The sequence below is a fragment of the Setaria viridis genome, chromosome 3, assembly GCF_005286985.2.
Source record: "Setaria viridis chromosome 3, Setaria_viridis_v4.0, whole genome shotgun sequence".
In the NCBI taxonomy this organism is placed as follows: domain Eukaryota; kingdom Viridiplantae; phylum Streptophyta; class Magnoliopsida; order Poales; family Poaceae; genus Setaria; species Setaria viridis.
In genome coordinates, this window is record NC_048265.2 from 17,971,193 (window position 1) to 17,982,610 (window position 11,418).

An 11,418-nucleotide genomic window follows, 5' to 3' on the forward strand; every position below is an offset into this window, starting at 1 on the left:
GTACATGTGAAAACTGTAAAGGCTTTATTTTTCATGGCAGACTTAGAGTGTTTGGATACGAGGTGTTAAACTTTAACATTGTCATATCGGATGTTCGGATACTAATTAGGAGAACTAAATATGAGCTAATTATAAAACTAATTGCAGAACCCTGTGCTAATTCGCGAGACGAATCTATTAAGCCTAATTAATCCATCATTAGCAAATGGTTACTGTAGCACCACATTGTCAAATCATGGACTAATTAGTCTTAATAGATTCGTCTTGCGAATTACACTCCATCTGTGCAATTAGTTTTGTAATTAGCTTATGCTTAATACTCCTAATTAGCATCCAAACATCCGATGTGACGGGTGTTAAACTTTAACACCTTGTTGCCAAACAGGCCCTTAGCAGTTCGGGAATCTTCAAATTCCATGTGGTGGGAATACCACTTCTAACCTTGACAAACAAAGGAGAACCTTTTTCAGGCAAGGAGGTAGTCAGAAAAGAAAGTATCATCTGATTAGATGGGATATTATCCGCAGGAGTAAGCAGAAAGGTGGCCTGGGTGTGAAGGATATTAGAAAGATGAATGTGAGCTTGTTGTGCAAATGGTGGTGGGCTGGAAACAAAAGAGGGGGTTTGGCAGGATATAGTTAGAGCCAAATACCTGGGGGGTGGCACTATTAGTTCTGTGAAGCATAGACTGAGTTACTCCCCTGTATGGGCTGATCTTCTGAAAATCAGGCATATATATACTTGAGAGTAGGAAATATAATGGCAAGGAATGGTAAGGGCACCTTATTTTGGAAAGATGCATGGTTAGAGAAAGATCTATTGCGTGTCTTGTTCCCAGTTCTATTTGACTTGTCCAAGGAGAAAGATATAACTGTATATGGCTTCTTGACTCTACATGGTCAACTAACCTTCAGCAGATGGCTCCCCTCTTTCCTCTTTGAGCAAATGGATAGGAGTGGTAGAATCTTCTTTCTTCAACCAATACGAAAACTCAAAGGATGCTGTAAACCGGAAATGGTCCAAAAATGGCAAATACACTACCAAATCTATCTATGAACATATGACCAGAAATGACTCTGGTCAAAACTTTATGCATATCTGGAAAGCCAAGATTCCTTTAAAAAAATCAAAATATTGGCATGGCTTCTTGAAAATAATGCTGTCCTGACCAAGGACAATATGATTAGAAGGAAATGGGTGGGCGATCCCTCTTGCTATCTTTGTTCAGAGGCTGAAACAGCCGAGCGTTTGTTCTTTCAGTGCCCAGTTGCTACAGTGATTTGGGGGATCATTGGACACTGCTTAGGGGCTGATAACATACCTCGGAACATACAACAATATAAAGGGTGGAAATATGGCTGCCTAATGGCAAGGTGACACATACATTCGGCTTCGCCGTTGTGTGCTGAGCTATCTGGAAATGCAGAAATAAGGCTTTGCTTCGACAAGAAAATGATCAGGAGCCCTGCTGAGATTTTAACTCATGCCTGTGTGGCTGTGCTTTTATGAACTACTGGGCAGGTCTCTACGGCTCATTCAGGAAACGCTCTTTGAAGGCGTCGTGGTTCTGCTGGCCTGTGCGCACAGGGTCCTGGTGCAGCACCCGACCTCTTCTGCAAGACTGATGCTGGCGCCTCCGGAAAATCGGCAGGACGACCTCGAAGGGGACTGAGAAGACATGAAGCAATTTCAAACCACTTCAAAAGGGGAGGGGCTTCATATCGATTGCAAAAACTGTGAGATCTGTTATACGACTGCCTTTTTTGTTTAGCTGCCTTGGGAATCCTGGGGTGTTCAATCTAGCATAGACTATCTAGCTATCAGGTCTAGATAGATAAGCTCACTAGTCCTGTTTCTTTAGGCTGTAACGAATATCTGGTATTTCAGTTTTGCATGAAATGGAAATGGGGTCAAGCCTTGTCTCGAAAAAATTGGGAGGGAATACAGTATAGTTAAAGAAATAGTATACTACAGATTGACCTTCTGTGGCAGAAACAATAGTGCAAGTAAAACTGTGAAGGAATAATATCTCCTCGTACTTGCGCAGAGAAAAATACAGAATCAACTGTATCACTGGCTGAGCATCCAGATAAACCATTTGTTCTGGTCTTCAGGCATCTGGAAAGACAGAATACCAGAAAAGTCAGTTATAAAGCAGGCTCTTCAGGAACCTAGTCATCAATATTGTTTAGAGTTGGTTCATGGTCGTAACAAGAGTAGAAATTATGTTTACGTTGTCCAACCCACTCATTCTGGCATATATTCTGTTCTAGACAAAATAGTCTTGTCTCAGCTGAAGCTGACGCTAATTTCCAGCCCTGAATGCCAGCGGATACCCATCTCATGGCCATCTTGCAAAAAACTAACAGACAGCAAAAGAGATCAAGATAAGATAATTTTTAACTAACATGAGGCTGAACTTCGGCACCTGGATAGATATTTTCTGCTCCCATTAGCAAACTGTGATGCCATATTTTTTCAAGCCCTATTTTGCCATACATCATTTTTACCAGCAGCACCACACAAGATTCCAAGGACCGGCTATTAAAATTTCTATTAGAAAGCCAACTACAGAAAACGGACACAAGATTCCAGGTGGAACATGGAATGCCCTGTATGTTCGTTACCTGAACGAGGGAAACAATGGATCAACAGTGTAACATCATCGACTGCAGTGCAGGCACTGAAATAAAGTAGTACAGAGCCTACGAATGGAATATATTAATTAAACTGTGATAACAGCTTATTACTTGCCCACCAGACTAATCCTGATTCAAGAAAAATTTATAGTGTTTCCTTTTGCAATAAAATCATGTTGTGACTTAACCATATAGTATTTTTTAACAAACAAATACTGGACATACCATTACTTGGTAAGTTTTTATTGGGTTAGAAGTCATGCACATCATCAAAATATACATACTTCAGATTAGATGCAACTATAATTAATTGTACAAAGGCAAGAGACCCCCAATAATTGAACAAAATTACAAAGATAACCGATGAGTGATGTTCACACTTTACACCTAACAACAATAAAGAACCATTTGGTCCGAATCATTAAACTGTATAATTGAATACTGAAGTCACTTCCAGAAAATAAAATTTAAGGGCATGATTCAAGTACTTTGACACATCCATCTTTAAAGACTGCATGTTAATGCTCTCGTGCTGACTGTAGGTCCTGGGTCAAAAGCATCTCAAAGGAAGCTGCTCCACATATGCGATCACCACACCTCCATGTACATAACATGCAGATGAGGGCTCCAACGCTAGAAAATGCCAATTGCCTATCTTGGCCAATTGATCATGCCACTGCCAAATTCCAATTATCTTTAAGTGCAAAACTAGGATTTGTTCTTATAAGCTCATACTTCAAAACATATGAGTAGAACCAGGAAACGAGTTGATCCTAAGAAGCTAAGGAACAAATTGAACATGCAAGTAGGAAACAATCTGCCAGATATCTTACTAGTAACAGCTGAAAGAAAACATTGTCTTTAAGAGGCAAAATAGCTAAATAAAAGACTGCAATTCACCAGAATACCATATGCCAATGCAGGAAAATAGTGCTATCTCACCTTCCGAACATACAAGAGCTTCCTGAACTAGTGCTGAATAGATACGTATGCATCAATCACCGACAATGGTCAGTGCCATGACAACCATCACATTGTAAGCTCAGAATCAGAAATGCTGAGTACAATTCAAAGGTTGTTGTAGCCTCTGTAGTCTGTACTTCTGAGATACATCTTTTACCTAGTTCATCAGGTCATAAACAGAAGTGAACCTATGTGTGTCTTTACTGTCTTATATGTCAAGTATTGCCAATCCACACTGCCCTAATATAACCTGGTAGAAACTCCCATATTAATTGTACAGCCCATAGTTAATGGAGCTATCTGGTTTATGCAGAGACAAGAGAATGAGGTATGGTATGTTGTAATTTCAAGTACTTTCAATATTCATATGGCATGGTGAAGCAACATTATCACAATTAACTTACATCTCTGGAGGAACTAGGCAGCAAAATTAAACACAGCATAATAGGCAGACAGTAATTGCATATACATATTGCTAGTGTCTAACGCTGATGACTAATTCAGTTGGCAACATCTTATCCAAGTGCAGCTTTACGGAAGATAAAAGAAGAATGCTTTCTATAGGCAGCTTGGAATCAACACTGTAAGAACCTCCTTATTCTTTATCATCATCATGGCAACTATCACTAGCATCACCATCAATATCATCATCCTCACTATTTTCAACAATGTGTGCAAGGGAATTGGCTTGCAACTTTTTGAACTGGCTTATAAAGTCAGTTGCTTCTGAGATGAGAGCATTTTTTGCAGCCTTCAGACCACCAACTTGCTGCCGAGAAAGAGCCTTCCCAGAATGAGCGGCTTTGGAGCCTGGAGTCCTTTTGCGAGGCCTTTTTGTACCTTCTCTACGAGATAACTGGTTCACATATTTCTCATGTAAGATAAGATTCTTGATGGGCTTCAGAACTGCTGGGCTTGGTTCAGCTCGCTCAGCTCTTAATCTTGAAAATGTTTTCTTTCGCGCTGATGAACTTCTGCTGAACTTGCCTAGAGAACCTGAATTCAAATAACTTTCAGGAGTCCCAGGAGAGTCCTCAAAAGATATGTTCAATGGAAAGGCACTTGGTGAGGTTTCAAATAATGAGAAGTGATCAGCCTCTTGAGCTTGGTCAATGAGGCTATGCTTCTGCAACAAATGTCTGACCGTCTTCTGAGCTGCTAGGCTCTTCTGTTTAGCAGTCCTTTGCCTTCCGACAGTAGATTCCAATAGGTTGGGAAGCTTTGGATCAGACAATGCGAAACTTCCTATGGGAGAAAATGTTGTTTTACTTGTTCTGGGACGTGGGGCAATGGGAGTGGGTGTCGAGAGGTCAGCATGAATTCTGTTGAAGCAGTCTTCAGCAGATCTCCCTGGCACCTGAAAAGATTTGTGTCAAAGATCACTGAGCTAATAAATGATAAAGGTAAAACTCCACACAAAAAGGAATATGTCAAATAAGAAACAGGACCTGCCACCAAAGTATTTCAGTGAAGTATGAAAAAGAAAAGAAAACTCTTACTATGAGACCTCATACTATTTTGATTGAATAAACAAGCCCATTTAACTCTAAAGTTTTTAGATTTGAGGCCCCTAGCTATTCGTTTTTTAAGATGTTGTATTATTTGGTTAAGAGTAAAATTCATCAGTGGTCCTTAAACTTGTTCACAAATGTCACCTATGTCCCCAAACTATTAAGGAGGTTCATGTCCCTCAATTTGTTAAGCGTGTCACTTGAGGTCCAAATCTTGCTAATTAGTGTCTAACTTGGCATGCTAGGAACCCACCCACATGGCAGCAACACATCTCTCTTCTCTATCCTCCTCTCCCACCACCACCAGTCAAGCAACACCCGCCAGGGAGAAGTGACACCTTCTGGATGCCACTTATATGCCAAAAGAAGGTTTGGACATTAACTACTTAGCAAGGTTAGGGACATGAAACTGAGAGTTTGTTGGGGCACCTACATGACACCTTTGAACAAGTTTAGGGGCAGCTGGTGCAGCTTTCTCTTTAGTGAATTCGAACATGCAGGAGAGCTGCATATCTTTGTATTATAGTGAGAAAGAAAGGACAAACCTATACCCCAATTAGCAAATTTGTAGTCTAGTAAAACAAAATAATGAACTACTATTCAAATTTAATGTTGGTTTAGAGACACCGTTTTACCAAAATGATGCACTAGGGTCTTAGCATACACAAAAAATAATAATAATTGATCAGCACAAAATTTCTCACCATGTCGAGTCATAATTAGTGACTTTACTTTCGGTTATGAATCTTCATATAACGCCAATGTCATATATATGTTAGCAGGAAGGGCCTAACCACAGAAACTTTGATAGTAAAAAGGGATTGATCAAACAAAATAACATGACCAATGAACAGACCAGGTGCACTGAGATCTATTCTGAAAAATGCAAAAACATTTTCAGCCTTTATTTTAACTACAGCGTGCTCATAATTTTTATGTAAGCAAGCCAAATTCATGTTAATAAGGTTTCTCTGGTCTTCTTTAGCAGTTTGCAAGAGATGATCAAACCACTAAACTAAATGACGTTAGAACTGGAATTACCAATTTTGAGACTCTCTTCCAGAAATGTGGGGATGGCCGTGCAGCGAAGTAAGCTTTACGCAATGCCATGTCCTGCTCTTCTGTCCAATCATCTTCACCACAAAAATTTTTCATTCCTTCTCTTTTAGTCCCACTTGGCTCATTGATGTTTTCATCTATTGTCGATCTTTCATGACCAACTTTATGCTTCACCACAATAGAAGGGTCCTTTCCAGTCTTTTTGTGGATGGCTTTTTTAGGTTCTTTGCTAGGTACATTTTCTTGGCAATATGCAGGCAATGATTTAGACTCCTGGTAACTTCGCCTCTTTGCTGACAACCTCCCTTCAGTGCCTCTCTTCCTCTTTCTTGTCAGCACCTCAGAATGATTGGGCTTTAGTTCTTGCTTCTCACTCTTTATGTGAGTTACATCTGTAACCTTTTTCCTAGTAGGAATATCTTGAGGATCTTGACAAAGTAGCTGGGGCTTATTATGGCTTTTCAACTTTGTCAAAGTCTTCAATCCAGCATTTTGCCTGTTCCTTTTCAGATTCTCTTGACTTCTGTATTTCACAAGAGCATTTTGAGCCTTTCTGTTATGAGATGTCTCCTGCCAATTAGGTGGCAAGAGGGACTTGCCCGAACCCTTATCTTCCTGATGCAACCGTGGAGATCTTCTGAGAGGCACAATTGCCAATTGATCATCCCTTACCTTATATTCCTGCAAGAGTGAGTACAAATTACAACAGCCTTTCTCCAAGCTATGAATCAAATGTGAACTGGATCAAGCTTTCTAAGTGTAACAAATATGATATGTTAAGATTGCACAGGAATGAAATAGACAAAATCAAGCAAGAACAGCTCCTACTTCGTTCACTTCATCATCAATCACAATTGGGTGCTCTGGATCCCTCCCGGTGTTCCGCGGTGATTGGCGTCGAAGAGCCTTCGGCCGCTGCGCACCTCCAGCGTTGCGGCCTCTCCCTGTCTTCTTGGGGCCAGCCTGCTTCTTCAACGTTTGGACATCATCTTCCTCCTCCTGGTTCTTGGCCCGGGAAGGTAGACTCCGCGTGGGCAAACTTTGAGGGGTTGAGTGGTAAGAGCGCAGCCGCCCCTTCCATGGGGTCCCACCAGCGGCTGGGGCACACGGTTCCTGGTTCCAGTAGCGGATCCAAAAAAAAAAATTAGGTATGGGGGGCAATATCATTATTAATATGCACAGCAAAACCAATATTAACATCGAAATAACAAGCCATCCAAAAATTGATGAGGATTGAGTAGCAAAATTGCAATCCTTGTGAGCAAACAACTAAGCTAGAAGCTAAAATAACACGACGCCGTAAAAAATGTACCACATGTTAAGGAGATGGAGCATTTCAAATGGTGAGGGGAATCTGTAACGGAAACAGGTAAAGAGATACGGAGTAAGAGAGATGCGAAGAGAATAAAAGGGGGAAATTGGGCTCACCACACCGGCGGACCGTCCAGCCGTCGTGCTGTCTGGCTCACCGCCGCGGCGCCGCGCCATCCACAGATATCGCGTGCTCCCTCCCTCCGCCCTCCGCTCTCCGCCGGTCCACTGGCTTACCGGCGGACGGGAACCGCTGCAGGATGCAGCGGCCAAGCGGCGGCCCGGCGCCCAAGGCCCACCGGCCTAGCCCTCCGCGATGGCGCAATCCGCCCCTCTCCGGCTGGCTGGCTCCCCGCGGACCCTGCCTGGTCGCGGAAGTCGCGCCCCGGCTCTTGCCGAATCCGCCCGCCGCCGGCCGCACTGCTGCTCGTCTTGAATGCCGCCCTAGGGTCCAGAACTGAGGAAGATGAACGGCTACCGCACGATACCAATTCAAATTATGAAGATCTTGCGGCCGTTAGAGGCTTCGGCTGGTCAGTTACAACAAATGTCGTTTTTACCCTTCTATTTCACTGCTTGCTCTCTGTTGAACACCTCTCTCTCTCCTTTATAAAAAAAAAACTCTCTCTCTCTCTCTCGTGGCGGCGACGGCTAGGCTAGCGGCCACGCCCTTCGCCGGCGACGAGCACCCACCAGGTATGCCCGCTCCTTCTCTTCCCCTCCTGCTGTGCTAAACGGAGCACCCCCAAACCCTAATGTTTAGCTATTTGTATCCGGATCTCACCCAATTACAAGTAATACATGTATTATACGGAGTACCTGCTAAAATAGATTTTCTTTTGCAAAAATTTATCGTGTACACCCGTGCCCTATACTGTGTCCGCCCCTGCAGACTCTGTTCGCTTCAGCTTATCAGCCGGCTTATCAGCCACCAAACAGTATTTTTCTCTCACAACAAATCAGCCGTTTCAGCTTTTCAGCCGGCTTATAAGTCCAGCCAAACAGACCCGCAGTCTCCAGCCTATCCAATTTGTTGTGATTCATTTGCTGCGTGTCATGTACAGAGCTGAGTAGTTGACCTCCATTACCCTCCGCCCCTGATGTCGAGGCTGCGAGCTCTGTGTTAAGCTTCCTTCAACGCCACCAAGAGAGGTAGCTCCTTCACAGTTCACACAAACCAGAGCCTTTTTGCTGTGCTAGCTGTCTGCTGAGATTGTCAGCTAGATATTAATCATGTTGAAGTATCATTATGAATAGAATATAATGTCAGTTTCTGCCAAATGTACAATTAGTAGCCATTAGCTGGTAGGACATCTTAGTTGTTGTTACTCATGCATTGCTTAAGTTGCAATAGATGTATGGTGCTTGGAATTCAATGTTTCTGTAGGAAGAGAAGATTTTGCAAATCTGTAAGACTGTAACCAAAGTGAGCAGAATTGGGAGGAGGGGCTAAATTTTAGCCCCCGTCACATCGAATGTTTGGACACTAATTAGAAGTATTAAATCTAGATTAATTACAAAACTAATTACACAACCCCTAGACTAAATCGCGAGACGAATCAATTAAGCCTAATTAGTCCATGATTTGACAATGTGGTGCTACAGTAACCATTCACTAATGATGGATTAATTAGGCTTAATAGATTCATCTCGCGATTTAGCCTAGAGGTTCTGCAATTAGTTTTGTAATTAGCTTATGTTTAGTCCTCCTAATTAGTATCCGAACATCCGATGTGACAGGGCTAAAGTTTAGCCCCCTCCTCCCAAACACCCCGTAAACTCTTCTGGGTTATGCATAGCCTCTATAATATTTTGGCCAATATGTAATTTTTCGTCCTATATGCTTAATTGGCAGCTCTTGTATGGAGTTCAGATTATCTAATTCCACCAAGTGAAAGATATATCTTCAATTTCAACTCAAAAGATGAGCTGAAACAGTGGCATTTGTACTCAGATTCAGAGTATGGAGGTATTTCCTCACTTTGAAATCTTGTATAAATGTGAATTCATGCAGTTTCTCTAAATATCGAAAGTATGAAAAACGGTAATATAATTTGTTTGTTGTGCTTTGTAACTGAGAGATACTTGTGAATGATTCATATTCTTAATGATTGCCTGGTGTTGAAAATGCTCTTTTGGTTTTGTTCTCAGAATATGTCAAGAAGATGCTCTGTTACATTTCTGAAGGTTCACAGTAGAAAAATGTATTGCACTTCAATCCTATCATGGTAGGCCCCCACTGTAGTTCTTGGGTACACCAAACACTTTTAGAATCTCCTAGCCCTGAATGTTCGTAATTTACTAATTTACTATCCTTTGAAAGGAAACAGATTACAAAATACTAGTATACTATGTAGAAGTATAGCTATCCATCCATTTGTCCTGTTCTCTCTTTGTTGCCAACAGATTCTCCTTTTTTTTGTATCGCCATGACTTACATGCAAGGATTATAACAATCATTATAGCTGGCTACCTGTTACGGTGAGCCAAATGGGAATCTACTACCCCTTACATTTTTTGCCTACTGGATACTTGGTAATGCATAGACTAGTGTATTTTGTTGTTAGTTTTGAAATCAGTGGATGAAAAGCTAAACATTTTACACAGGTGAACCTTCCCCTTCTGTATGAACAGGACTTAAGTAGTTTAGTCTATTGTGTAGTGATACAGTTGTGCCTAAATATAATATATGACTGGACTTCCTATTTCCCCTTGTTAATTCAATAGACTATAGTTCTCTACACAGATAATACCTTGCGTATCTATTAGATTTGTATACCTTTTTATGGCACCTTTTGGCTTTGCTAATATCTAGCTTCTTATTTGCATCTATGATAGATTGTGATTGGACAGAGTTGTTATCCAGGTTTGTCATCTGCATCATTGGAGATAACTGATGACACTGCTGGTGGAGCTACTCCATTAACTCGTACTAACTGTTAGAATTGATTAACTTTCTGGGATAAGAGAAAGAATAGTAGTTTCGTTCATTTAGCATAATAAACCTCATGTACTATGAAATGCCTTCTAGTGTTTGTTCTTAGAAACTGAGGCTCTGAGTAAGTCCATTTTATCAGTGAATACCAGCTGCTGCCTTTGCTTTAGTAACTGAATAGAAATATGCAGTTCTTTAATTTTCTTAGACTGGCTTCTAAGCTTGATAGCTTCGGCATTTTTTTTTTTTTGAACATGTGCATTCTGGAGGGTACGTTTCCTGGTAATCTTTCTTGGATATGTCCGAGGACTCAACATGGAGTATTTACTAATCCCTACAGTGACCACCAGGTAATCGTCACAAACCATGGTAACGCAGTTGCAGCTGCCAACAGTATTTTCGGCAGCAGTAATCTCCCATACCCTGCAATTCCCCGAGATGATGCACACGGGGCCGCTACTGCCTACGTACTTTGCCCCTTGCAAGGTCGCAACATACCGCCATCCAGTGACATTCGGCCATCGGGGTCGGCACCCGACAGTGTCCACCGTCCGTCAGCATAGCGCTCCACATCATTGGACGGTCCCCCGTTTGACCCCGCCAAACGCTGTGTTCCTGGAGAGAAAGTGCACCGCCCCGCCCGGGAGCAGAGGTGCAGTACAGACCCAGCCTTTCAGCCTCGTGCGGTTGCTCTCTCCCCGCGATCCCGCTCCCCGGTGACCCCGGCCCGGCCAGCACCCCCGCGCTATGTCTATGATGATGGCTCAAATTATGGAGACGACGATGATGGATCCAATTATGGTGACGAGCGACGATGTCGATGATGGCCGCGAAACACGGCCGCGTCCGTGGTCAACATTAGCTAGCTACCTCATCGACCGACGATGCCGGTGGGTCTTGCACCCCGACCGTGACCGCCGCCTAGATTTCGCCGTCGGCTTAACTCAGCTGCTCTACTCCGGCCGTTGTCGTTTAGGGCACCCATAATGGTTACATAGAG

At 42.4% G+C, this 11,418-nt stretch overlaps 1 protein-coding gene and 2 long non-coding RNA genes across 5 annotated transcripts; 2 read left to right on the top strand and 1 right to left on the bottom strand.

Annotated features, from left to right (window-relative positions):
• Positions 1–1,233: 1,233 nt before the first annotated feature.
• LOC140222366 (uncharacterized) lies at positions 1,234–4,877 on the top strand. 2 transcript variants are annotated; one of them, XR_011897792.1, is made up of 3 exons: positions 1,284–1,736; positions 3,182–4,478; positions 4,620–4,877. It is a non-coding gene; the product is annotated as an uncharacterized lncRNA (long non-coding RNA). The 2 variants fall into 2 exon arrangements; XR_011897791.1 differs by lacking the exon at positions 4,620–4,877 and having other exon boundaries at positions 1,234–1,736; positions 3,182–4,573.
• On the bottom strand, positions 3,927–7,733 carry LOC140222365 (uncharacterized). Its single transcript, XM_072292766.1, has 4 exons — positions 7,601–7,733; positions 7,001–7,285; positions 6,155–6,853; positions 3,927–4,959 (listed from the first exon to the last, which is right to left on the bottom strand). The coding sequence occupies exons 1-4, from the start codon at positions 7,658–7,660 to the stop codon at positions 4,198–4,200; spliced, it is 1,806 nt and encodes a 601-aa protein (XP_072148867.1). The 5' UTR covers positions 7,661–7,733; the 3' UTR covers positions 3,927–4,197.
• A 337-nt stretch (positions 7,734–8,070) lies between these two features.
• On the top strand, positions 8,071–10,587 carry LOC117850361 (uncharacterized). 2 transcript variants are annotated; one of them, XR_011897793.1, is made up of 4 exons: positions 8,071–8,179; positions 8,548–8,635; positions 9,339–9,452; positions 10,322–10,587. It is a non-coding gene; the product is annotated as an uncharacterized lncRNA (long non-coding RNA). The 2 variants fall into 2 exon arrangements; XR_004639235.2 differs by having other exon boundaries at positions 9,339–10,587.
• Positions 10,588–11,418: the final 831 nt, after the last annotated feature.

What these genes read in the sequence shown, in the direction of transcription:
- LOC140222365 (XM_072292766.1), bottom strand. Translation starts at nt 7,660, where the DNA reads ATGGCGCGGCGCCGCGGCGGTGAGCCAGACAGCACGACGGCTGGACGG. An exon ending in CTGGACGGTCCGCCGGTGTG is followed by an intron (nt 7,286 to 7,600) that starts GTGAGCCCAATT and finishes TACTGGAACCAG; the next exon opens with GAACCGTGTGCCCCAGCCGC. An exon ending in TTGATGATGAAGTGAACGAA is followed by an intron (nt 6,854 to 7,000) that starts GTAGGAGCTGTT and finishes TCACTCTTGCAG; the next exon opens with GAATATAAGGTAAGGGATGA.